Source organism: Uranotaenia lowii, chromosome 2 (assembly GCF_029784155.1).
Source record: "Uranotaenia lowii strain MFRU-FL chromosome 2, ASM2978415v1, whole genome shotgun sequence".
NCBI classification, from domain to species: domain Eukaryota; kingdom Metazoa; phylum Arthropoda; class Insecta; order Diptera; family Culicidae; genus Uranotaenia; species Uranotaenia lowii.
This window is the reverse complement of record NC_073692.1, coordinates 40,721,290-40,747,321: the sequence shown is the minus strand read 5'-3', so window position 1 is coordinate 40,747,321 and position 26,032 is coordinate 40,721,290. Positions and strand designations below refer to the sequence as shown.

At 31.9% G+C, this 26,032-nt stretch overlaps 1 protein-coding gene across 1 annotated transcript; it reads left to right on the top strand.

Moving 5' to 3' along the window:
• Positions 1-6,684: 6,684 nt before the first annotated feature.
• Positions 6,685-25,808, top strand: LOC129745698 (ATP-binding cassette sub-family G member 4-like). Its single transcript, XM_055738985.1, has 4 exons — positions 6,685-7,714; positions 7,776-7,876; positions 25,105-25,260; positions 25,342-25,808. The coding sequence occupies exons 1-4, from the start codon at positions 6,793-6,795 to the stop codon at positions 25,681-25,683; spliced, it is 1,521 nt and encodes a 506-aa protein (XP_055594960.1). The 5' UTR covers positions 6,685-6,792; the 3' UTR covers positions 25,684-25,808.
• Positions 25,809-26,032: the final 224 nt, after the last annotated feature.

The window sequence follows — 26,032 nt, the reverse complement described above, 5'->3', positions numbered from 1 at the left end:
TAAGATTTTGGAAAAGACTAAATTGTTTTACAGATAGTTATACGAATGTGGGAGTAACATATTGGTTTGAAAAGTCGAAAATCGAGAAGCAAGAATAATCGTCTTAGATTTTTTAACTTCAAACGTTTGTCTGCTTAAAAACACCGCCAAAAAAATCAACAAAAACTTAACAAAAACTTCTGCAAAACATCAAAAAAGACAAAAATTAACACAAACTTAAAAAAAATCAAAAGTTTATAATTTTTTTAAAATTCACCAAATTTTATATAATGAAATAATTACAAACATTTTTCAGAAAATCCAAATTAACAAATGACAAAAATGACAAAAATGACAAAAATGACAAAAATGACAAAAATGACAAAAATGACAAAAATGACAAAAATGACAAAAATGACAAAAATGACAAAAATGACAAAAATGACAAAAATGACAAAAATGACAAAAATGACAAAAATGACAAAAATGACAAAAATGACAAAAATGACAAAAATGACAAAAATGACAAAAATGACAAAAATGACAAAAATGACAAAAATGACAAAAATGACAAAAATGACAAAAATGACAAAAATGACAAAAATGACAAAAATGACAAAAATGACAAAAATGACAAAAATGACAAAAATGACAAAAATGACAAAAATGACAAAAATGACAAAAATGACAAAAATGACAAAAATGACAAAAATGACAAAAATGACAAAAATGACAAAAATGACAAAAATGACAAAAATGACAAAAATGACAAAAATGACAAAAATGACAAAAATGACAAAAATGACAAAAATGACAAAAATGACAAAAATGACAAAAATGACAAAAATGACAAAAATGACAAAAATGACAAAAATGACAAAAATGACAAAAATGACAAAAATGACAAAAATGACAAAAATGACAAAAATGACAAAAATGACAAAAATGACAAAAATGACAAAAATGACAAAAATGACAAAAATGACAAAAATGACAAAAATGACAAAAATGACAAAAATGACAAAAATGACAAAAATGACAAAAATGACAAAAATGACAAAAATGACAAAAATGACAAAAATGACAAAAATGACAAAAATGACAGAAATGACAGAAATGACAGAAATGACAGAAATGACAAAAATGACAAAAATGACAAAAATGACAAAAATGACAAAAATGACAAAAATGACAAAAATGACAAAAATGACAAAAATGACAAAAATGACAAAAATGACAAAAATGACAAAAATGACAAAAATGACAAAAATGACAAAAATGACAAAAATGACAAAAATGACAAAAATGACAAAAATGACAAAAATGACAAAAATGACAAAAATGACAAAAATGACAAAAATGACAAAAATGACAAAAATGACAAAAATGACAAAAATGACAAAAATGACAAAAATGACAAAAATGACAAAAATGACAAAAATGACAAAAATGACAAAAATGACAAAAATGACAAAAATGACAAAAATGACAAAAATGACAAAAATGACAAAAATGACAAAAATGACAAAAATGACAAAAATGACAAAAATGACAAAAATGACAAAAATGACAAAAATGACAAAAATGACAAAAATGACAAAAATGACAAAAATGACAAAAATGACAAAAATGACAAAAATGACAAAAATGACAAAAATGACAAAAATGACAAAAATGACAAAAATGACAAAAATGACAAAAATGACAAAAATGACAAAAATGACAAAAATGACAGAAATGACAGAAATGACAGAAATGACAAAAATGACAAAAATGACAAAAATGACAAAAATGACAAAAATGACAAAAATGACAAAAATGACAAAAATGACAAAAATGACAAAAATGACAAAAATGACAAAAATGACAAAAATGACAAAAATGACAAAAATGACAAAAATGACAAAAATGACAAAAATGACAAAAATGACAAAAATGACAAAAATGACAAAAATGACAAAAATGACAAAAATGACAAAAATGACAAAAATGACAAAAATGACAAAAATGACAAAAATGACAAAAATGACAAAAATGACAAAAATGACAAAAATGACAAAAATGACAAAAATGACAAAAATGACAAAAATGACAAAAATGACAAAAATGACAAAAATGACAAAAATGACAAAAATGACAAAAATGACAAAAATGACAAAAATGACAAAAATGACAAAAATGACAAAAATGACAAAAATGACAAAAATGACAAAAATGACAAAAATGACAAAAATGACAAAAATGACAAAAATGACAAAAATGACAAAAATGACAAAAATGACAAAAATGACAAAAATGACAAAAATAACAAAAATGACAAAAATGACAAAAATGACAAAAATGACAAAAATGACAAAAATGACAAAAATGACAAAAATGACAAAAATGACAAAAATGACAAAAATGACAAAAATGACAAAAATGACAAAAATGACAAAAATGACAAAAATGACAAAAATGACAAAAATGACAAAAATGACAAAAATGACAAAAATGACAAAAATGACAAAAATGACAAAAATGACAAAAATGACAAAAATGACAAAAATGACAAAAATGACAAAAATGACAAAAATGACAAAAATGACAAAAATGACAAAAATGACAAAAATGACAAAAATGACAAAAATGACAAAAATGACAGAAAATGACAAAAATGACAAAAATGACAAAAATGACAAAAATGACAAAAATGACAAAAATGACAAAAATGACAAAATGACAAAAATGACAAAAATGACAAAAATGACAAAAATGACAAAAATGACAAAAATGACAAAAATGACAAAAATGACAAAAATGACAAAAATGACAAAAATGACAAAAATGACAAAAATGACAAAAATGACAAAAATGACAAAAATGACAAAAATGACAAAAATGACAAAAATGACAAAAATGACAAAAATGACAAAAATGACAAAAATGACAAAAATGACAAAAATGACAAAAATGACAAAAATGACAAAAATGACAAAAATGACAAAAATGACAAAAATGACAAAAATGACAAAAATGACAAAAATGACAAAAATGACAAAAATGACAAAAATGACAAAAATGACAAAAATGACAAAAATGACAAAAATGACAAAAATGACAAAAATGACAAAAATGACAAAAATGACAAAAATGACAAAAATGACAAAAATGACAAAAATGACAAAAATGACAAAAATGACAAAAATGACAAAAATGACAAAAATGACAAAAATGACAAAAATGACAAAAATGACAAAAATGACAAAAATGACAAAAATGACAAAAATGACAAAAATGACAAAAATGACAAAAATGACAAAAATGACAAAAATGACAAAAATGACAAAAATGACAAAAATGACAAAAATGACAAAAATGACAAAAATGACAAAAATGACAAAAATGACAAAAATGACAAAAATGACAAAAATGACAAAAATGACAAAAATGACAAAAATGACAAAAATGACAAAAATGACAAAAATGACAAAAATGACAAAAATGACAAAAATGACAAAAACTGACAAAAATGACAAAAATGACAAAAATGACAAAAATGACAAAAATGACAAAAATGACAAAAATGACAAAAATGACAAAAATGACAAAAATGACAAAAATGACAAAAATGACAAAAATGACAAAAATGACAAAAATGACAAAAATGACAAAAATGACAAAAATGACAAAAATGACAAAAATGACAAAAATGACAAAAATGACAAAAATGACAAAAATGACAAAAATGACAAAAATGACAAAAATGACAAAAATGACAAAAATGACAAAAATGACAAAAATGACAAAAATGACAAAAATGACAAAAATGACAAAAATGACAAAAATGACAAAAATGACAAAAATGACAAAAATGACAAAAATGACAAAAATGACAAAAATGACAAAAATGACAAAAATGACAAAAATGACAAAAATGACAAAAATGACAAAAATGACAAAAATGACAAAAATGACAAAAATGACAAAAATGACAAAAATGACAAAAATGACAAAAATGACAAAAATGACAAAAATGACAAAAATGACAAAAATGACAAAAATGACAAAAATGACAAAAATGACAAAAATGACAAAAATGACAAAAATGACAAAAATGACAAAAATGACAAAAATGACAAAAATGACAAAAATGACAAAAATGACAAAAATGACGAAAATGACAAAAATGACAAAAATGACAAAAATGACAAAAATGACAAAAATGACAAAAATGACAAAAATGACAAAAATGACAAAAATGACAAAAATGACAAAAATGACAAAAATGACAAAAATGACAAAAATGACAAAAATGACAAAAATGACAAAAATGACAAAAATGACAAAAATGACAAAAATGACAAAAATGACAAAAATGACAAAAATGACAAAAATGACAAAAATGACAAAAATGACAAAAATGACAAAAATGACAAAAATGACAAAAATGACAAAAATGACAAAAATGACAAAAATGACAAAAATGACAAAAATGACAAAAATGACAAAAATGACAAAAATGACAAAAATGACAAAAATAACAAAAATGACAAAAATGACAAAAATGACAAAAATGACAAAAATGACAAAAATGACAAAAATGACAAAAATGACAAAAATGACAAAAATGACAAAAATGACAAAAATGACAAAAATGACAAAAATGACAAAAATGACAAAAATGACAAAAATGACAAAAATGACAAAAATGACAAAAATGACAAAAATGACAAAAATGACAAAAATGACAAAAATGACAAAAATGACAAAAATGACAAAAATGACAAAAATGACAAAAATGACAAAAATGACAAAAATGACAAAAATGACAAAAATGACAAAAATGACAAAAATGACAAAAATGACAAAAATGACAAAAATGACAAAAATGACAAAAATGACAAAAATGACCAAAATGACAAAAATGACAAAAATGACAAAAATGACAAAAATGACAAAAATGACAAAAATGACAAAAATGACAAAAATGACAAAAATGACAAAAATGACAAAAATGACAAAAATGACAAAAATGACAAAAATGACAAAAATGACAAAAATGACAAAAATGACAAAAATGACAAAAATGACAAAAATGACAAAAATGACAAAAATGACAAAAATGACAAAAATGACAAAAATGACAAAAATGACAAAAATGACAAAAATGACAAAAATGACAAAAATGACAAAAATGACAAAAATGACAAAAATGACAAAAATGACAAAAATGACAAAAATGACAAAAATGACAAAAATGACAAAAATGACAAAAATGACAAAAATGACAAAAATGACAAAAATGACAAAAATGACAAAAATGACAAAAATGACAAAAATGACAAAAATGACAAAAATGACAAAAATGACAAAAATGACAAAAATGACAAAAATGACAAAAATAACAAAAATGAAAAAAATGTCAAAAATGACAAAAATTTACTGTTGATAAACGCAGGTTTCAGTGGTGGAATAGAGTTAATCTTTATTCATTTTGTTCGTCAAGTCCTTAAAGAACTACTTGTAACATAAGCGATAGCTATTTACAATTTTCACTGAAGTGATATCCTCACTTATTAGTTTTCTCATTTTCGTGTGATATTCTGAGCTAACCACTCAGAATATCTGGCAACACTGGTGAGTTACCACGAACCCAATTTGTGTTGTCTCGCTTAACCGTGTGATGATGTAAACATTTATACCGTGTTTACCATCATCAGCTGTCATCATCAATCATCACCGCTATTGTTTCAATTGCGAATTGACTCAAAGCATGCGGAACCAAAACAAACTGTTTTGGTTTCGCTCGTGGCAGCAGAAGTTTGCTGCTGTGCCGCTGTGCTGCTGCTGAAGGAAACCGTAAGTATCAACATTTACAAAAATTTACAAAAATTTATAAAAATTTACAAAAATTTACAAAAATTTACAAAAATTTACAAAATTTACAAAAATTTACAAAAATTTACAAAAATGTCAAAAATTTACAAAAATTTACAAAAATTTACAAAAATTTACAAAAATTTACAAAAATTTACAAAAATTTACAAAAATTTACAAAAATTTACAAAAATTTACAAAAATTTACAAAAATTTACATAAATTTACAAAAATGACAAAAATTTACAAAAATTTACAAAAATTTACGAAAATTTACAAAAATTTACAAAAATTTACAAAAATTTTCAAAAATTTTCAAAAATTTACAAAAATTTACAAAAATTTACAAAAATTTACAAAAATTTACAAAATTATCAAAAATATACAAAAAAAAACCAAAATTCACAAAAATTTACAAAAAATTACAAAAATTTACAAAAATTTACAAAAATTTACAAAAATTTACAAAAATTTACAAAAATTTACAAAAATTTACAAAAATTTACAAAAATTTACAAAAATTTACAAAAATTTACAAAAATTTACAAAAATTTACAAAAATTTACAAAAATTTACAAAAATTTACAAAAATTTACAAAAATTTACAAAAATTTACAAAAATTTACAAAAAAATACAAAAATTCACAAAAATTTACAAAAATTTACAAAAATTTACAAAAATTTACAAAAATTTACAAAAATTTACAAAAATTTACAAAAATTTACAAAAATTTACAAAAATTTACAAAAATTTACAAAAATTTACAAAAATTTACAAAAATTTACAAAAATTTACAAAAATTTACAAAAGTTTACAAAAATATAAATTTAATTTTTACTCATCTTACCATCAACAGAACTCAAAAAGTCACCGGTCAGATCCTGCTCAATGGAAGTCCCATCAAGCGGCAGCGATATCGTCGTGAAGTCACTTACACCTCTCAGGATGTCAGCATGCTCGGAAACATCACCGTCACGGAAAGCTTGGACTTTGCAGCGGAACTCAAACTTCCGCGATCCGTTTCGCGGATGGTCAAATCGAAAACCGTCAATGACATTATTAAACTGTTGGGACTACAGAAATGTGCCAACAACTTGGTGGAAACTATTTCCGGTGGCGAGAAGAAGCGCCTGTCAATTGGTTTGGAGTTGATCTCCAATCCGAGGATTCTGTTTTTCGACGAACCGACCAGTGGACTGGACATCATTGCAGCCATGCAGGTCATCGCCCATCTGAAGGAGCTGGCACTGTCCGGGAAATGTGTGATTTGCGTCATTCATCAGCCGAGTTCCAGTATATTGCAGATGTTTGACGATTTGATAGTCTTGTCGGAGGGGAAGTGTATTTACAAAGGTCCGTTGGACGAAATGGTATCGACCTTCAAATCGAGTGGGTTCGAATGTCCCAACTATTACAACAGGGCAGATTTCGCCCTGGAAGTAGCCAGCCTGAAGCACGAAGGAAATCTCCTAACCCTGGTCGAGAAAGCTAGGGAAGAGTACAAACCGGCAGCGATAGTGAATGAGTTGAATGAGAGCGAAAACGATGCGATGCTGATAGCTGCTGGCGCCAATAATCACTGTGATAGCGACATCGAGGCGGGGTCAGGATATTCCGGGGGATCCGATCGGCAGTATCCGGTATCCCAGTGGAGTCAATTTGTGACGCTTACGAAAAGGACCACGCTCTGTACCTTTCGGGATATGCAGTTGATGAAGATGCGAATCCTTGCGCATCTGTGTGTTGGTTTGCTGATCGGGGTGGTGTTTTGGGAGGTTGGAAACGATGGCAGCAAAGTGTTGAGCAATGCATCCTGTTTGTTCTTCTTTTTGATATTTGTGTTTTTCGCAAATGCCATGCCGCTGGTGATGACTTGTAAGATTGATTTATCATTTCTTTTGAAAAATACGATTCTTATAGTTCAATCCCGTTGTAGTTCCACTGGAAACGGCAGTTTTCATAAGAGAGCGGATGAACAACTGGTATTCTTTAGGAGCATATTTCTTCTCAAAATTGGTTGCAGATTTCCCGTTTCTGGTAAGTTACTGTTTTCACATAAGAACTAGTTGCATTATATGAGAAAGACTGTAATGAAATGACTGAAATGAGTTATGACTGTACTCAATAATGTAAGCACTTTTTTGTGATATAGATTTTGTATATTTGCAGCACAAATTATATCTAATTTCCATACAAACAAGAGGCTCGTTAAGCAACCCTTTGAGCAAATAAAATGGGCTGAAACTTGGCATAGGGTCTTCTGACAGAACACGGAACAATTCAGCGTCCAAAGCTTTGATTCATTTTCTTCTATTTTGTTTTGGGTTTTTTAAGTGTTGAGCGGTTATACCGATTTCGACGAAAACGGAATACCAAAAATCACTTTTAGGGAAATATCTCGGTTTTACCATCTCTAGCCAGCACGGTTTAAAAATCGGCTATTTTTACTATTCTAATTTAAAAAAAAAAATTATCAAAAAATTTTAGGAGATTTAAGCACATAAATTTCTTCAGTGCATACTTAACAGGTGTCTGTTCATGGTTATATACACCCATAGAAAAGGTTGCAAAAATTCAATGCTTAACTAGAAAATCTATGCGCCAGCAATGCGCTGAAAAGTGTTTTGTACCAAAGTTGATATGATTGGAAAAACACTTCTGGCATAAAGGCTCGAGCTCCCAAGCTAAATGAAGCTACATGCTACATTCAACCGAAACAAACAAAAAAATTCATCCTATTGGATAATTCATAAATTTAAAAAATGAGAATCGAACCCACTGCATCATCTCATCTCGGCTTGCCAGTCCGATATCCTACTCAGTGCACCATCTTCTTTCTGTCACCGCTGATGACTAATAAAACGCATTGAATTGGCCGTCTGCCCTTTTGCCGGTGTGGTTTTCATCCTCCTGTGTTTTTGATGGGAAAGGGATGACAATGGGAGGGGAATGGGTTGTTAATGGGAAATAAGAAGCTTTTTTTTTTCTTTTGCCAGATGGTTTACATACACAAGCACAGCTTATCTTGGCTGGTGTTTTTTGGTGTCGGTTGAAACAATGAACTTATTTTTAATGCCGGTTTACATACACACACAGCTCTCGGTACATCATTCGACAATATCCTTGCTGGCTGATTGTTTCCATCCTGCTTTGTCTTGTAATAGGATATGGGATACGTTTTATTTGGTTACTTTCAGATATATGCAATGCGGATGCGCTGAAAGGACAATGCCAGTTATTAGAACGTTTGTTAATGCCGGTCCGGCATAATATCTTATACCGATAATTACACCTCCAAGGAAATTCATTATTGGTGTAGAGTCTGATTTGTAGGTGCAAGGTCGAATGGGGGGGGGGGGTTTAGAGGTTAAACACCCCCCCCCCTCCATGGAGATTTTTTCCAAGTAAAATTTTCACCGTATTATCCGAAAATTACTTGATCTCAAAAGATGTTAACAAGCAAGTCAGAAATTTGGTTCGCCTCCGGCAGAATTTAATCTTACATCACCCTAGGCTTAAGACATTTCATTTTGCGACACTATATTACGTTCACGAATTGAAACTAATTTCTAATTGTAAGTTTCGTTTTGCAATTCAATTAACCTTTTGTATACTTGACGTACAAAAACCCTAACTCGTGTTCAGATTGAGTTCTTAATAAGAAATGCAACTAAACAAGAACAGAGTTTGAAACGAACAATTTGAACTTCAAAATTAATTCAACGAATACTTATTTCATACATTGACAGGTTGGTCACCATATAACAGGCGTTTACATCTCATGATGGTCAACATAATTGGCAAAACAAATCCAAAATCTAACATCCTCTACTTTATTACAAAAATTTTGGTTTTACAAATTGGTTATGTCTTTACAAATGTTATGATGATATGAAATATGCATCACGAAATAAATTTCGTGCCAAATTTAATTTTTTTCATGTTCTTCTCAATGCTCAACATCACATTTAAAAGGGTTTTGATAAATAATTCAAGACCGCAAAATTTACATTTGTTTAAGATGCAATGAATTTAAAACGTAATTTTAACTGATTTGGGTTCCCTGAATCTAAATTGGTAATTTTTCTGTCTGCATTTGTTACTGAAATGACTTTTGAAAATAGGTTAAAATTATTTAAGAAAGTTTTGCCCTTTTTAAACAAAACTTTCAAACAAAAACATAACATTTAAAAATGAGATGTCAAATCAATTATCAACTTTCCTCAAGACTTCAAGTAATTTTGAGTTCTGAGAAAAAATCTTGGAAGTTTTAAATTTTTAACTTATCCTCATTTAACGAATTTTGAAAAAAGTTTTTAACCGAATTGAATTTAAGATATTTTTTAAAACATAAATCTAAACATTTTTCAGGTTTAACAAATTTCTAAAATGAAATCAAGTTATGTTGAATTTAAATTTTTTAGGTCATGCATCATTAACAGAAATATTTTGAATCAATTGTTCTACTTTTTTCAATTCTGAATTTTTTGTGTTCTAAAAACATATACTCTTTTTTTTCTGAATCAAATATTCATATATAAAATCGTGACTTTTGTTTTAATTCAAAACACTTTAGCAGAATTTTTCAATCAACGCTTCAGTTGAAAATGGAGGAAAGAAATGTAAATTAAGGTGAATAATATATATCAACTGTTATCATTTTCCTAATAATTAATCATGGTAAATTTTCACCTGATGTGACATTTATTCTAGAATGCATTTATTTTTTGAAATCAGTGTTTTGAGAAAATTTATTTCAAATTTCAAATCTAGACTGGTTAGAAATTATTTTGACGCAAATTTCCAGTTCAGAATAAAAGCCATCATTTTGAAAAACTTATCAATGACTTACCGAAAATATTAATCATTTTATTTGTGATTTGTTTTGGAAGTTTTTATGTAGTTTATCTGTAAAATTAATTACCGTTAAATTTTTGTGAAAATTATGAGTAAAAAAATGATGTTAAAGATCTATTTCCTTACTTATTGTATATTTTTGATATTACTTTTATTTGAGCTAAATTAGAATTTTGAACCCCCCCCCCCCTCCCCCCATGGTAGGGTCATTCGCACGGGCCTGTGTAGGTGTAATATTAATACCCAGCTAACATGAAATCGTAATAGAAATGATAATCCAAATCCGATATTGAGACATTTTCAATAACCATCGTAAACAAGTTGGTATGGATGGATTTTCTATCATTCATTTATGACAAGCTTTGCCCAAAAATAGCTGAGTCGGATAGCAGTTGAGGAAATTCGTAAATATGTCTCCAAAAGGTAGGGAATATGCTGTTACAACAATTACGATTTGAGTGAACTAATTTACGATAAAGGGGCGGTCGTAAAAAAAAATCTCACCTATAGAGCTATAGCGTGGATCATATCAAGTGATGAGTTGGCATCGTGGTAAGATACCGGGCTGCGAACTCGGAGGACTGGAGTTCAAATCCCGGTTTCGGAAATTATTTTTTCTTTTTGCTTTTTGTGGAAAATCGAATCGTTGTAGATATATCGCCTCCACTTTTGTAGCTATATGCTATTTTGGTAAGTTTAATACAATCTTTTCATCTGGTATAATTGTTTGAATAATTTTGTTGTTCCTGCGATATACCTTCTGAAATGTTTGCTGGGTATAACTGGCGGATTATTTCAGCCAGCTATTTTAATAGTCGTGCTCGAATCCGCAGGAGCTAAAGTTAGTGAAATCTTTTATTTTGTCTTTATTACTTTTTATAGGTCCCAAAAAACAATTTTAGCTTTTGGCAATAAGCTAACTTTTGAGCACCGAACGATAAAAGTTGGTTGAAAGCTTCTGCTGCATACTTTTTTAAATAACTTTAATTGCTTTAAATTTATTACAAATTTTTCAAAACACTTTAATCTGATACAAATTGAAACATTTAATTTTACATCAGGAGTGATAGATGAAATCCAATTCGGAATTTTGTCTAAAATTGATCTCTAGGCCTAAGACATTTCATTTTACGACTGTATATTACGTTCACCAATCTAATCAATTGTAGATTTCGATTTGCAATTCAGTTATCCTATTGTATTGAAACTCAAATCTCGACACACAAAAACCTTAACTCGTGTTTGAAACAGATATTTACTAAGAAGTGCAACTAAAATTTGGAACCAACCATTTGAACTTCAAAATTCATTCAATGAATACTGATAATAGGTGATAGGTGTTGAACACCCAAAATAGTCAACAGATTTAGTAAAATTTAAACAAAAACCTAGAATCGATGACTCTATAATACATCACTTTGATTCTAAAAAAGGATTAAAGTCATCTCAAATTTATGCTGTTATGAGATATTTCACAAGAAACCAATTTCAGCCTCAATTGTATTTCGTGTTATTCATTCTTCTGAATCCTAAACTCCATATTCAAAATCGTTTCGATAAAGGCCTCAAATTACACATTTTTCCTAGGTGCAAAGAATTTAAAAGCTTATTTTGATCAATTTGAGTGCCTTGAATCCAAATATGCAGTGAGGTTTTGTCTAACAGCTTTGGTTCTCAAAATCACTTTTGATAATAGTGACACTTTTGAAAATCTGTTAAGAAATTTCTTTTTTGACAAAACTTCAAAACATAAAAAAAGAAAGGCTTCAAATCAATTATCCAGTTTCCCAGAAAAAGTTTTTTCAGTCTTCTACATTGTGAGGAGTTGATTTGTAAGAATGAAATAATCTCAGTGTGTAAATCGACGAACATTCGAACACCCCTCGTTATGTGTCAAATATATCGAATATTTCTCCCACTGGGCATCCGACTCACACAGGCTCTCGGACCACCTGTCACGTCAGTAAAAGCCGTTGAAGGGGTTCGCGTCAGTCGGCGTCCACGCGGCAAGCAGTAAAGATGCTCGATAGATTCTCGAGTTAAGTCAATCGAGCAATCAGAGATTTTCTCTGGTAGTTGGATGTCAGTTTCTTACAATGGCGATCCTTCCACGATTTTCACCAATTATTTAATGCAAAAAAGTCGAGTTTTGAGGAAATCTCTGGTTGCTTCGATGGAACAATTGTGATTAGTGTTTTTGACGTAGAATTACGTCTTACGGCAACACTATAGGGGTGCAAATTGAAATTCGCGAACGAATCTCGCGTCACGAAAAACGCCTCTTTCAGAGACATCATTTTTAAAAGATTATGACGTCATCAGAAAAGAAAAAAAGAATGTCCCGCCCCTTGTTGGGGTTCGCATATCCCAAGACCTTACTACAGAAGGCATAAAAGTAAGGGGCTGTCGCCCGAGCAAATCATTTGTTTAGTGGCAACCAGAACGGCAACATCATTTAGTGACTGGAACTGGCTTCGATATTATTACATCAATCCCGCGGATTAAGATGCAGCTGGTAAAAAGGGAGCAGTTGACTAGCCGCTGGAGGTAGCTGCTGTCGAGCATGAAAGTTTCCAGCCCGTGTCAGTCGCCACCAGGAGAGCGAAAGCTGAGCCGTGCAACGGGACAGCAAATCAAAGATGTCATAACATACGACATCTGCCAGCGTTATATCATTCAAAATAAGCATGGTGTTTCTGACGGTGTTCAGAACATAGTACATAGTTTGTGTATGATAGAAATTTTTGACTTTAGCCAATGGGATATGAGACTCGGAAAGTCTTCTCTTTTAATTTCATCACATTATCGAACTTTGCAACCCAGCGAAAACTTGCGTGAACTTTCCAAATTGTTATTTTCGTGCGAATATTCCTATCCGTTTTAAACACTTTCACTCTAGGGCATGGACATATGCACCCCAAATCTGTTCTTACAAACCTATCCTACATACATTCCATCCTTACATACTCACACACATTCCATTCCATCTCTTTCACACTCACCATGCGACATACATATTTTACCGTACACATTCTTCTTTACATACATCTAACTGCGATAACTAACTCAAACTCACTCGCCAATTTTCAACGCATACATAAATCACAAATCATACCAACCTCACACGCCTTACCATGTTCAATCGCATACCATACTCAATCGCATACCATGCTAACAGACACGATGAACACCGTCGCCTACTGCGACCACACGAGATGACGCTTGAAAACCTAATGCAGCTCGCGCGGTGGAGCTGCTGGCTTTTTATAACTTTTCAGCTCTTCGAACACGAATGAAAAACCCATTGTGTTCGACAAGCTGGAAAGTTATAAAAAGCCAGCAGCTCCACCGCACGAGCTGCATTAGGTTTTCAAGCGTCATCTCGTGTGGTCGCAGTAAGCGACGGTGTTTTTTGTAGTGTGAAGAAAATTAGCAGCAAGAAGCAGAGTCTAAGGGTTGTTACCTCTACGGATAGAATTGATGCTCATTAACATCCAGCATTTTAATATTTCGGTTTTCAGAAATCAAATGGTTCTTTTCAGGGCCACTATTCGTTCCATGAAGGAGTCTTGTTATGTAAAAATAAAAAAAATAAACGCTCATAAACAATCCAATTTACAATAAATATTTCGGCTTACTCATACCAAACGGCCCTTTTCAGGGCCACTATTAGTTCCATGGAAAGAGTCTTGTGAAAAAGAAATATTTTTTTTAGAATGTTGAAAGAAAAACGGAATGCTTACATACTGTTTTGCAGGGTTTTGTATGTTTCCTTCATTTCTCCCATACTTGGAAGATTCGAGATTGTTCGAACGGTGTTGAACTAAAACAAAACAAGTGCCAAAAAATTACATTTCATCGCTGAATGACAAAATGACGGTCGAACAAAATGTCAAATATGACATAACAATGCTAGTGAACGTCCTCTTAAGTACAAAAGTAATGAACATTTCTAGAGTAAGAAAATTGAAAAAATGTCCAAAGATCGGTCATTACAAGACTGAAGTTAATGAGTGCTCAGCTTAAAATTAAATAACTGAATTAGTAAATTCATTCGTAATTCTACGAACACGGTCGTGTAATATACAACCTCTTCAACTTTTTTTTTTCTAAAGTGAATCGAAAAGTTAAAAAGTGCTATTGGGTTACAAAATCAATCCCGTGATTCGATTACTAAAGATTTTCCGAAAAGCGATAAATATTTTTCGAATTTTTAGGAAAATTTCGCGAATTTGTATTAAAAAAAAAAGTGTGTGGAAGTGCGGAGTGGTTGAAGAGCGGATACCGATAGTGAAGGTAATGTAGCCAGTCGAGGACTTCGGTCCAGTTTAGCACTTCGGTCCAGTTAGGACTTCGGTCCAGTTAGGACTTCGGTCCAGTTAGGACTTCGGTCCAGTTAGGACTTCGGTCCAGTTAGGACTTCGGTCCAGTTAGGACTTCGGTCCAGTTAGGACTTCGGTCCAGTTCGGACTTCGGTCCAGTTCAGGCTCCGGTCCAGTTTTAGGACCTCGGTCCAGTTAGGACTTCGGTCCAGTTTAATACTTTTATGTAGATGAGACGAAGTTGCCTGTCAGGAACTTCAATCCAGTTTAGGCAGGTTGAGGCAAAGTTGCCAGTAGAGGACATCAGATCAGTTAAGGACTTCGGTTCAGATAAGGCAAAGTTGCCAGTGGATTTTTGGTTTAATTTGGACTTCGGTACAGTTGAGGCTAAATTGCCTGTTTTCGATTTTGGTCATTGGTACATTAGTACAGATAAGACAAAATTGCCAATCGGGAACTTCGATCCAGTTTAGTACAGTTTAGTCAAGACAAAGTTGCCAGTCTAGGATTTTGGTTCAGTTTAGGACTTTGGTCCAGTTAAGCTAAAATTACAAGTCGGGGACATCGGTCCAGTATGGGCAAAGTTGCCAGTGAAAAATGTTGGTACAGTTTAGAACTTCGGTCGAGTCAAGCCTAAGTTTTCAGATGGGGACTTCGGTCCAGTCAAAGCAAGTTATATCAACAGTCCAATGAAAGCTAGAAGCTAGTTGAGGACTTTCTGGTAAGCTACCAGCGTTTTACGACCGTGTTGGCTCAGTTAAACGAGAATTGTGAGTTAAAGCTTTGCTTGTTAAAAAACAGAACAAAGCCTGTTAGTTTCTTTTCGCGTAGAAATTCAACTGTTTGAGATCCCTCTGCATTGACGTGGAGTGTAGAGCGTGGAGTGTAAAATCAAGCACTGGAATTAAATATAGTAGTAAAAAAAATTACATGTAAATTGTGTGTAAGAAAAGCAAAAATCTGGTTTTCTTTTTTCACAAAACGTATGAAAAAACGTTACGAATGATTCGGTCTATCCGGACGCAGACTGAAAACATTTGACTTTATTTAAAATTAATATGTTATTGATGATAAGTTTTCGAAAATGAAAGAATTTATCGATTTGTTTTGAAATCATATGTTAAATTCTGATGCTGGCGGAGTAGCCGTTGCTGTTGGGTTAGCTGTTAAAACAAAAATGTATTTACTTTCCAACACATTCAAAACGGTACACAGTTTAATGTGTGATGAAGTTTTTGCGTTCCGCTAAGTTTAGTCGTCATATGAACATGAAGTTTCGCTGCATTCATAAGTCGCTTAGACACCTTAACCTAAAGTAAGGTCCTGCGTTAGCAAACTTGTAACGCAAATCATAGTAGTTAAAAATTACTGAAAGTTCAAGCAGTAAAATCTAAAATTAGAAGTTCGCTTGTAGGGGTACATCCAGTATGTCTTAAAGCCTCCGCGTTCGTTTGTTTGGTTTTCTATTGTGAATTTACTTAATTAGAAACGTCGCTGGTGAACTGGCAACGAAATACAGACTTTTGACAATCGAGTACTTCACTTTCTTTGTCGGAAGTTTTTCGGAAGTCGAAAGTCCGGACTTCCGAAGTTAAATTTAGTGCTGGCGTGTTAATAAGTCAATTTCAATAGGATGTTTTTGTGGTTTTGTTTACCATATAAAACGCTAAAAGGAGAAGCCTTTAAATGTCTCCGTCAATTCACACTGAAAATAAAATTTACCAAAAAGGGCAAAGTTAAAGCAGTTGTTTGTTCATATTGAGAATATTTGTTCTGCCAATTGGATATTTTGAGGATGTTAAAGCTTAATACATAGAAAAATATCAATCACTATGAGAATCTTCATCACTTGTGAATTATGAACACGTTTTGCAGGATTTTTTTGAGACCACCCGTAATGCAAATAAAATTAAATTCCAGGGAAATAATAATCTTAAATCCATTAGTTAATACTTGAATAGGGAAAAAACGTACAATCTACATATTGTCGCCGAGCCCCCAAACCGGACTTTTCGTCAACATCAGTGACGGCGATATCACTGACGACATCGCATGTTGACCAGACATCTATCAAACATCGTCCACATGTCGGAAACAAACAAAAGAAAGGGTTGCGGGTTGGCGAGGTGTTTCGTGAATTTTTCGTAGTCGCTGGTTGGTTCGGATTTCAACTGCATTGACAATATATATATATACATTATATAATCTATATGATTGTTTTTTGTGAATAGATAATTCATGCATATTGCGAAATATTAGACCTTAGCAATATTATAGTTCTATTTTCAGCTCATGTTTGTGATCTTGTTCCGGATTTTAACCAACACTTTTGATAATCCATCTGGTCAACAACAACTTTTCTGCTATGTTCGTGAAAGATACAACGCTGTGAGATGTTTATCTTGAGAATTGAAATAAATTGAGCTCAAACACTTATTCTTTAGCAGCTATTCGTAATGCATGGTCTGAATGTTTTTATTTATAGTGTCCCCTGCATTGAAAGTTTAATTTCGTGGATTTGCAGTCACAGTTATCCGTACCAATTCTGACTAAAAAAAAAAATTACAGAATTTACACTGATTTTACAAACTGATTCGCATAAAGGTCTGACCTAGTGCTCTGCGCTTATTAATCATATTCTGACAATTGAGCTAAACGTTGGTGGAATATAATCCAATTCGAAAAGAAACTGGATTGCTACACACAAAACTTTCGGGGCTCCACTTAGCAAAATTTCGCTGTTACTTTTCGTTAGCAAAAATATTTTTTTACTGTTGAGTTAGCAGATAGCTAAATTTACTTGATTTTAGCAATATAATAGTTCATTTTGCTTGATTTTAGTAAAATGAAGTTTTTATAGCCGCTTTGTGCACAGTCAGCAGCCGTCGCGCCGGTTGGAGGAAAAATAACTAACTGACAAGATTGCGCGCGCTTCCGAAAGTTCGATGCTAGTCGTTCTAGAGTGGTGACTAAGTTAAAAACAAAATACTAGCCAAATCTACACCGGATGCGTACAGGTAAGGGCCGATTATGAATTGTACAGATTTATCAATTTTTAAATTCAAAATTGTTTGTTTGTTTTTCTTTCTACCAGGTTACAACTGAAACAAGAAACCCGCAAAAGAACGGAAATGAAGGAAACCACAACTGAAATTTGAACGAGCTGCTAGCCGGCACACTCCGGCGCATTCGTTGATGAAGATGGCTTGGCATTTCGCTCGCCGGAAGATGCGTTTTCAGGATCAAAACTTCCGTTGTACGAAAAGTGTGAAATGAAATTCAAAAAAATGTGTAAAATAAATTGAAAGTAAAGGAAAATTTGTGTATTCTGTTTCATAAGCAATCATTCTCACTGATTCTCCAGAGAAAAAAACTATAAATTTTGAAATTTCAGATCCCGGCAATCTTTTCCTCCGGTTTTTGCTAAAAATTTTAGTAAAAATTGCGGCGGCTAACTTTTTTTCTCGTTTGCTAAAAATATAGTTAAAAAATATTGCTAAATTGATTGCTAAGTTTCTAGCTGGTCAAATTTGAGCAAAATTTTGCTAAATTCCGACCTCGAAAGTTTTGTGTGTAGTGAGCTAAGTGTGTCTGGCACCGTATAAGCATTTTTTTTTTGTTTTTTTTACGGAAAAGAAGGGAAATGTGAGGAGTTGATTTGTAAGAATGAATTAATCTCAGTGTGTAAATCGACGAACATTCGAACACCCCTCGTTATGTGTCAAATATATCGAATATTTCTCCCACTGGGCACCCGACTCACACAGGCTCTCGGACCACCTGTCACGTCAGTAAAAGCCGTTGAAGGGGTTCGCGTCAGTCGGCGTCCACGCGGCAAGCAGTAAAGATGCTCGATAGATTCTCGAGTTAAGTCAATCGAGCAATCAGAGATTTTCTCTGGTAGTTGGATGTCAGTTTCTCACATACATGTTAACTTTACTCCATTTATACTACTTATTATATAATATTTTTCTTTTATCTAAAAAGTTGGCAAAATCCGGCCATTTTATTTTAAAATGGTCGTCCTAAATCCGGGAAATATCCGAGTAAATTTTGTCAAAACCTACATATCATAAATCAAGGAAAAAAAATAATTTTTTTAACTTAATTAATCAGCAGATTTTGATTCGTATTTTAAGTTTTCATAAAACTTTTCACGAGTTATATTTATGTAGCTTGCTCATTTTTTTCATTGATAATTCACACATAAATCTAATTATTTGAATGGCCAATTTTTTTTTTAATTTTTTTAAATAATTTGTATAAGTTTCTCATTGTTTTTTTATTCTGAATTTTTGTGTTCTGAAGAATAGAAAAACAAAGCTCTACCTTTTGTTTTTAGGACCCAATATTTCAATTGACGGCTACAAATATTTCAAAATTCATCATTCTAATTTTCATCTGTTTCCTATTGTTCATTCCAGAAATCGCTTATTTTCCAACTTTTATATTGACAGAAGAAGTTGTCAATGATGAATTGAACATGTTGTTTTATAAATATACTAGCTGATTTTACCCGGCCTTGCTCGGGTTCACATAAAATTAAAATTAAAATGAGTCGTTAAACTTTTCGAATTTTTGAAAACTTTATATTCATTATAATAACAAACTTTGTTCTTGTTTGGCCATGTAAGTTTTGTTTGATTTGAAGTTTTTATTGAGATTATTCACTGTGCTTGTCGTTTTCATATTTATTATAGAAAAACTTATAGGTATGAGGTTTTAATTGATATTCAAAACAATTTCCTTTGAATGCTTATTCATCCTATCACTAAAAACATTTTTTCCCACGACAATGTTTTATGAATCTTGAATAGATTTGGCCTTATTATCATTGTTATCGTCAAATGATAAAATCGTTTTTATATCCTTTCCGTCCCCCATCTAAAAAAAATCACTTTTGAAGATCATCCCACCTTCCAAGATGGATAATCCCCCTGTCAAATGGTATATTCCACTTTTATGTACTTAGACATTTCTAAAAAGACTTCCGAATCTGGTTGAACCATGTAAAATACTCACTTTGTATGGTTTTAATTGTATGTGTACTTTAATCGCTTTTTAATTTCAAACTGTTTTAAAAGTACTTTTTCTTAAATGTTGAAAGTTCCACTCAAAGTTTTTTTTTCAAGTTATTGAAAACAACTCATCTCTGAAAATTAGTTTATTTATTTATTATAATAAAATTCAGCGAATAAAAATGTTTAAATGAACAGGTGTATTTAGTAACAATCAAACTAAGTAAAACAATCAAGTTACCATTATAATGTTATAGAATCGTTTTATTTGAATTATATCTCAATGTTTTTATTCTTGGACATAATCATCCCATTAATTATTGTGAAGAATGATCAATGTAAAAATTCTTAAATAGGTATCATTTATGTGAATTCTCAATACTAAACGGTTCTACAATAAGTTTTCTCAAAATGAACACATTGTTGACCAAAAAGAACTCAAACGTCATAAATTGGCCAAAGAAATTGAATTGTATAAAACTTAAAACCTCATTACCTCCTAAAAAGTTTCATGCGTTGGATTTGGCTATAAGTTTTTCCATATAATGAACGATCAATATTCCAATTCCTCGTTTAAATTCCCCGACGGCTTTCAAAGATATGAAATCGAAGTATTCAACGTATAACTGTGAAACTTTTTATTTTTCTTTCTCTATGAGGGATCCCAAAAATTTGACAATAGTTGGTTCCTCAAAGCTGAAATTTATAAAAATCAGTTCATTCAGCTGAAGAAATCTATTCATTTTTCACTGTTCAGTTCACTGTATATTCTTGTAAACTCTGAAATCCTATTTTCAATTAAAAATGTAGGCTCATCATTGCATCCAAATATCTCGTACCGGTACCATCATGTGTTTTGAAGAGTAGAAGGAAAAAAAAAAATACCCGCCAAAATTCTACCTTTCGAATCTTTAATGCTCAGCAAGCTTTGTTTTGCTTTGCAGTCCACGTGAACTCTTGATTGTCGTTTCTAATGCCCGGCCCATGGTGAAGGAGAAAATAACCCCGCCAAAACGAAAATTCGGTTTTGAAGAATGGGTGCCATGACTTTTGGTTCGTGTGAATAAAAACGAAAGCTGTATGGGAGGGTCCCTTTTCTTAGGTGGGAGGGGCTCATAACTATTACTAAAACCTTCCCTTGGTTCAACTACATCTCTGTACCAAATTTCAGGCTGATCGGTTAAGCGGCGTGGATTTGTATAAGGTGCATACAAACAAACAAACATATATAGTCCAACTCATCTTTATATATTAGATGAAGTTATTATTGTGTACTTTAAAAAAGAAACTTTTTAAGCCTGATAACTGGAAGAATTTGAATATAACAAAATGATTTTATATCTGATTTTGATCACTGGAACTCTCCAAATAATGTTGAATTTTATCTTTGTATCATATTAAATTTAATCATCATGTAGGTATATGTTTTGAATAAATTACCTCAAGTTCAAAATCGATTTTTTCCTTAATCATGATTTTACAATTCAAATCGTGAGTAAATTTTTCTTAAATTTCAAAACAAAACAGGGAAATTTTAAAATCAAGCCCTAAATTGAAAATGAAGAAAACGGAATGTTAGTCAAGACGAATTATTATCGTTTTGCTGAATAATTTGAAAGCATGGTTAATTTTTTATCTGTTCTGAAATTTATTTTTGATTTCGGATTTAGATTCTATTTAAATCTGGGTGAATTTTTTTAATTGCGCCCCCCCCCCCCCCCCCTTGAGCGGGTCCTTCGCACGGGCCTGGCATAGACCATACAAAAATAACGCATGAGCAATTTCTACAATTATTGGGAGACGAAGTCAGCCATACGTTAGTTAGCCAATGCACTTCAAGGACAGGATCTTACACCTAAAATAATCTGCACGTTGCTGCTACGTGAAAAACTACATAATTTTCATCCAATTGATTTTCACGTAATTTGTACGAATAAAATAAGTAAACGCTTTCCTAGTAGGATTTTTGTTCTATGATCATCACATGCAACTTACGCGAATTTTTCATGCGTTCAACGTGTTATGAAAATGGAAGCTACGTAAAATGTGTAGTATCGAAATGATATTTGGATCCCTTCTCCTATTTTTTTCGTTCCTATTTCTGGTAATAAAAAAAGAAAATAAATTGAATTTCATCAAGCATAAAATTTATTTTCTTTTTCATTCGTTACACTGTCACTACTAATTTATTATTTAATCACAATTTTGGAACTTCTTTCCATCGAGTTGGTTTGTTGAATCCTGTTAAAAATGGAAACTATTTAACAATTAAAAATAGAATCATCAAATTGATAATTAATTTACCTTGTAAGGATTAGTAGAAACAAACTTCCATCCGGGCCGATTTGGTGCTTTGGCTTCTTCTCAAGGCCCTTCCTCGTCTTCTCGAATTTCTTGGTGCTTTTTTCGAAGCTGGATAAAACACAAACCATAGCCTAAATCCAGACAAAATCAAATTAGCTAACTGACAACATATCCCTTTTCCTAGAAAAAAAAAACAATACTACATACTTGAGAAAATTGCAAAAAATATTCAAACCCATCCACATAGACTTTACGTGAAATTCATGTGACAGTTATATGGAAGTACAGTACACAGCAAAAAATAAATAAATTTACACTCAATCTAACTGCATAATCGATGCAAAAACTCAGCGTCTCAATTTATTCAAGCCGTAAAATTACATCAAATAAGGTTTAAAATCGAAAACAATTGAAATTTTTTAGATTAAAATTATATTCGATCCTTTATTATACGCCGACATCAAATATACCACTGAACACTCCTAATATTACATCGCGTTGATGTAAATTTCACATCCCTACACAAACACAACAAGGGTTTCGTCAGACCGAAACGTCAAACGATAAAAATTACCGTCGTCGTCGGTCCGTGGTCGTGCGTGCAGTTTTGTTTACATAATCCTGTGTTTTAAATTGGATAAAATGAAAATTAAAACAATTTCCGGAAATCTAAAATCAAATGAAACTGGACAAATCGCTATGGCTAAGAAGTATTTTAATTCTGTAAGTATCTCACAAGTGTTTTGTTGTTACCATTTGTTATTAGATTGTTTTTTTTTTCTAGATGTATTCACCAGCCGTAGGTTGAAGTTCCGGTTTCTTTTTCAAATCTTCATAAGGACGTCAGCTTAAATTCATCTGTTTTATTTTTGATAATTTTGCGATTGTCCCGGATTCTTCAACAAAACCCGACATCGGGGGCGTCAATAAGACTTTTCGTAGACTGTCCTATCTGCGGGTGGCCTAGGACCAGCCTTTAAACAAAAAGCACAAGTTCTGATGGATCGGATCGACGTTTCTAGTGAGGGCTCTGTCACAAGCTGTTATCTCTGATGAATCACTCCAAGGCAGAATAGGAAGTTTCCCCGCTAAGGAAAAGGAACCCACACGAGTAACACGAGCATTATTCCGGCGATTGCAGGTTCATAGTGTAGATCTACAAATGCAGAACCTTCATCCAGGTCAAAAGAAGCCAGCATGATCGGACGCTTAGTGAATTTTCTCTTCGATCAAAGACCGTCGGCTGGGAATCGGTGCCTCCCACAGGATCCGATTCATTTCTCGGCTGAGGTGTGTCAGTTTGTGTTGTGTTTTATAAGTTGGTAGTCAACAAGAAGCAAACGGTGCAATTGTTAGGTGAAATTTAACAGCCTAATTATAAACAAGTGATTTCTTTTAATAAATAAAAAAAAATCATGTTTTTGTGAGATCAGAATAAATGAATGCATATTCTGAAGTAAGAAACCGTAACCTCTTTAATTTTCAAACTCAAATTGCTCAGCCTTTCTGCATAGCAGGGATACAAACGAATCGTTTTCATGTATTTTTATATTCGATACGATGCAAAACCTAGCTGAAAAAAGAAGGCATGTAAATTTAGACGCTGGGCTTAGATTGTAATTTCACAACCCTCGATGCTTTTTCGAATGCCAAATTTAAATTTGTGTAATAAGCGATGGTCCAAAAATTTGCATCGTTTAGGACTTAAATTTAAACGCTGAAATTTTAGCTGTGTAGTTACTACAAAGCATACGTAGAAGCGATGTGATGCCACAAAACCTTAGTTTACGTTAAAAATCCCGTATAAATAATTTCTGAATTATTTTGCGTGTAGGTCAAAAAATGCCGCTAACACTGAGTTTTTCAAGCATTTCAAAGAGTTTCACTTTTATTACTAACTTCAGAGGATTATTTTGACACGCAATAGAATCCTTTTTCAAATTTTCCACAGAATAGATGAAAAATCCTGATCGATTCTAAAAAAAGATGATTTTAAATAATAAATATAAGTAAAATGTTTAGAAAACTGATGAACTAATAAATCTACATGAAAATTAAAAACTGAATCTGAATTCATTTATTACACTTTATTGAAATAGCCTTTTGATGTTGAGGGTGACGGTAAATGATCTGAAAAAGTTAAATTCTTCATTTTTTTAAGTATGGAAACACAAATACTTTTGACATAACTGAAAAATAAAGCTTTCATGTAATTTAAAAAGTTTCTGCAAAACGATTGAAGTTTTGTGAAGGTGGATAAGGAAAACTCAGTACAAAGGCGTACTATCAAACTTTCATGCTTTCCATAACGAAATGCTCTAGAGTTACAATTTTCAATACCTATCCAAACTTTGCTTTTTCGCCTGTTCTTTATTTCTTTACAAATGCTTAACAATTCTTCTACCAGTGTTCCTCTTAAAAATCATTAAAGTTTAACTCTTAACTCAGCCATATTGTAAGATTCCAATTTTTGTGGAATGAAATCATTTTTTTTAAATTCCAGTATGGATAAATATCTGGGCTTTTTCCACAAAGTTTTACAAACTCTGTGTCCTCGGCTTAATAACTATTCCAGCTGCATTGTTCCGAATATTTTTCAATTTTTTTGAACGCACTTACAAATGACCGTTAACAATGGTACAGCATTTTCAATAATTTCAATATGTTTTTCAAATGAATTGAAAACACAGCATTTGATAACAAAGCAAATAATTAAGATACTTTGTGCTATAATTACCTTGATTATTTATCTTCATTTTTTCAGATCTTGGGACCAACTCTCTTTCTAGCTAGTTCGTATTACATGACATCCCAACCAATGGAGTTGCATCGAGTGGTAATGCTGTGGACGATCTGCATACTTACAGCCTGGGTTGCTCAGCTCACCGGACTCCTGGCTGGAAGTTCACTACCATTAGAGGTGAGTTAAATTTTACGTTAAATTAAATACGTTAAATTTTCAAAAAACTATGAAATGATATTTTTTTGTAATTTTTTGCAGTTAAGTGTCTTCTGTGTGCCCTGTTCGGTGATTCCGATGCTGGTGTTCTGCGGTTTCTTCGTCCGTTTTCGGGAGATGTTCGATTTCTTGGTGCCGTTCACCTACGTTGGATATTTCCGGTACAGTTTCGAGGGTTCGATGCAGGCCATCTATGGGTTCAACCGAACGAACATTCCCTGTGAAAAGTATTGCTACTTTGGGAAGGTTTCCAAATTTTTGGAAAGCTTCGATATGGAGGAGAATACTTACGCGATGGACGTCGGGGGTTTGGTGGTGTGGGTGGTGGCGATGCATGTGGCCCTGTACGCCAGCTTAGCATTCCGGTTGAAACGTAACCAGTGACCTTGTTGTTTGTTGTGAGATTAGTGGGTGGTGTAGTTATTGTGGGCTACTCGTTTACAGGGATAGGCAACATTCCACGAATATTGATTTTTTTATGGAAAAAAATGGAACTTGTATTTTTTAAAGCTGTGTTTTCTTTAATATCACAAGTCCTACGTGATGTTAAACAGGATATCCATAAAGAGGCAATAGATTGAAATACATACATTGGGATAATTTTAAACAGTCCTCAGGAAATTTACAGTAAAGGACAGGAGTTTACAAAGCCTTTTTTAAAACAAAAAATGAGCAAAACTATCACCTATAAGAAAAACACGAAAAGAAAAAAAATATTTTTGTTTTGAATATT

Excerpts from the sequence above, each read along its gene's own strand:
- LOC129745698 (XM_055738985.1), top strand. The coding sequence starts at position 6,793 with ATGCTCGGAAACATCACCGTCACGGAAAGCTTGGACTTTGCAGCGGAA. Across the intron at positions 7,715-7,775 it reads CATGCCGCTGGTGATGACTT|TTCCACTGGAAACGGCAGTT; the intron begins GTAAGATTGATT and ends ATCCCGTTGTAG. Across the intron at positions 25,261-25,341 it reads GAAGTTCACTACCATTAGAG|TTAAGTGTCTTCTGTGTGCC; the intron begins GTGAGTTAAATT and ends AATTTTTTGCAG.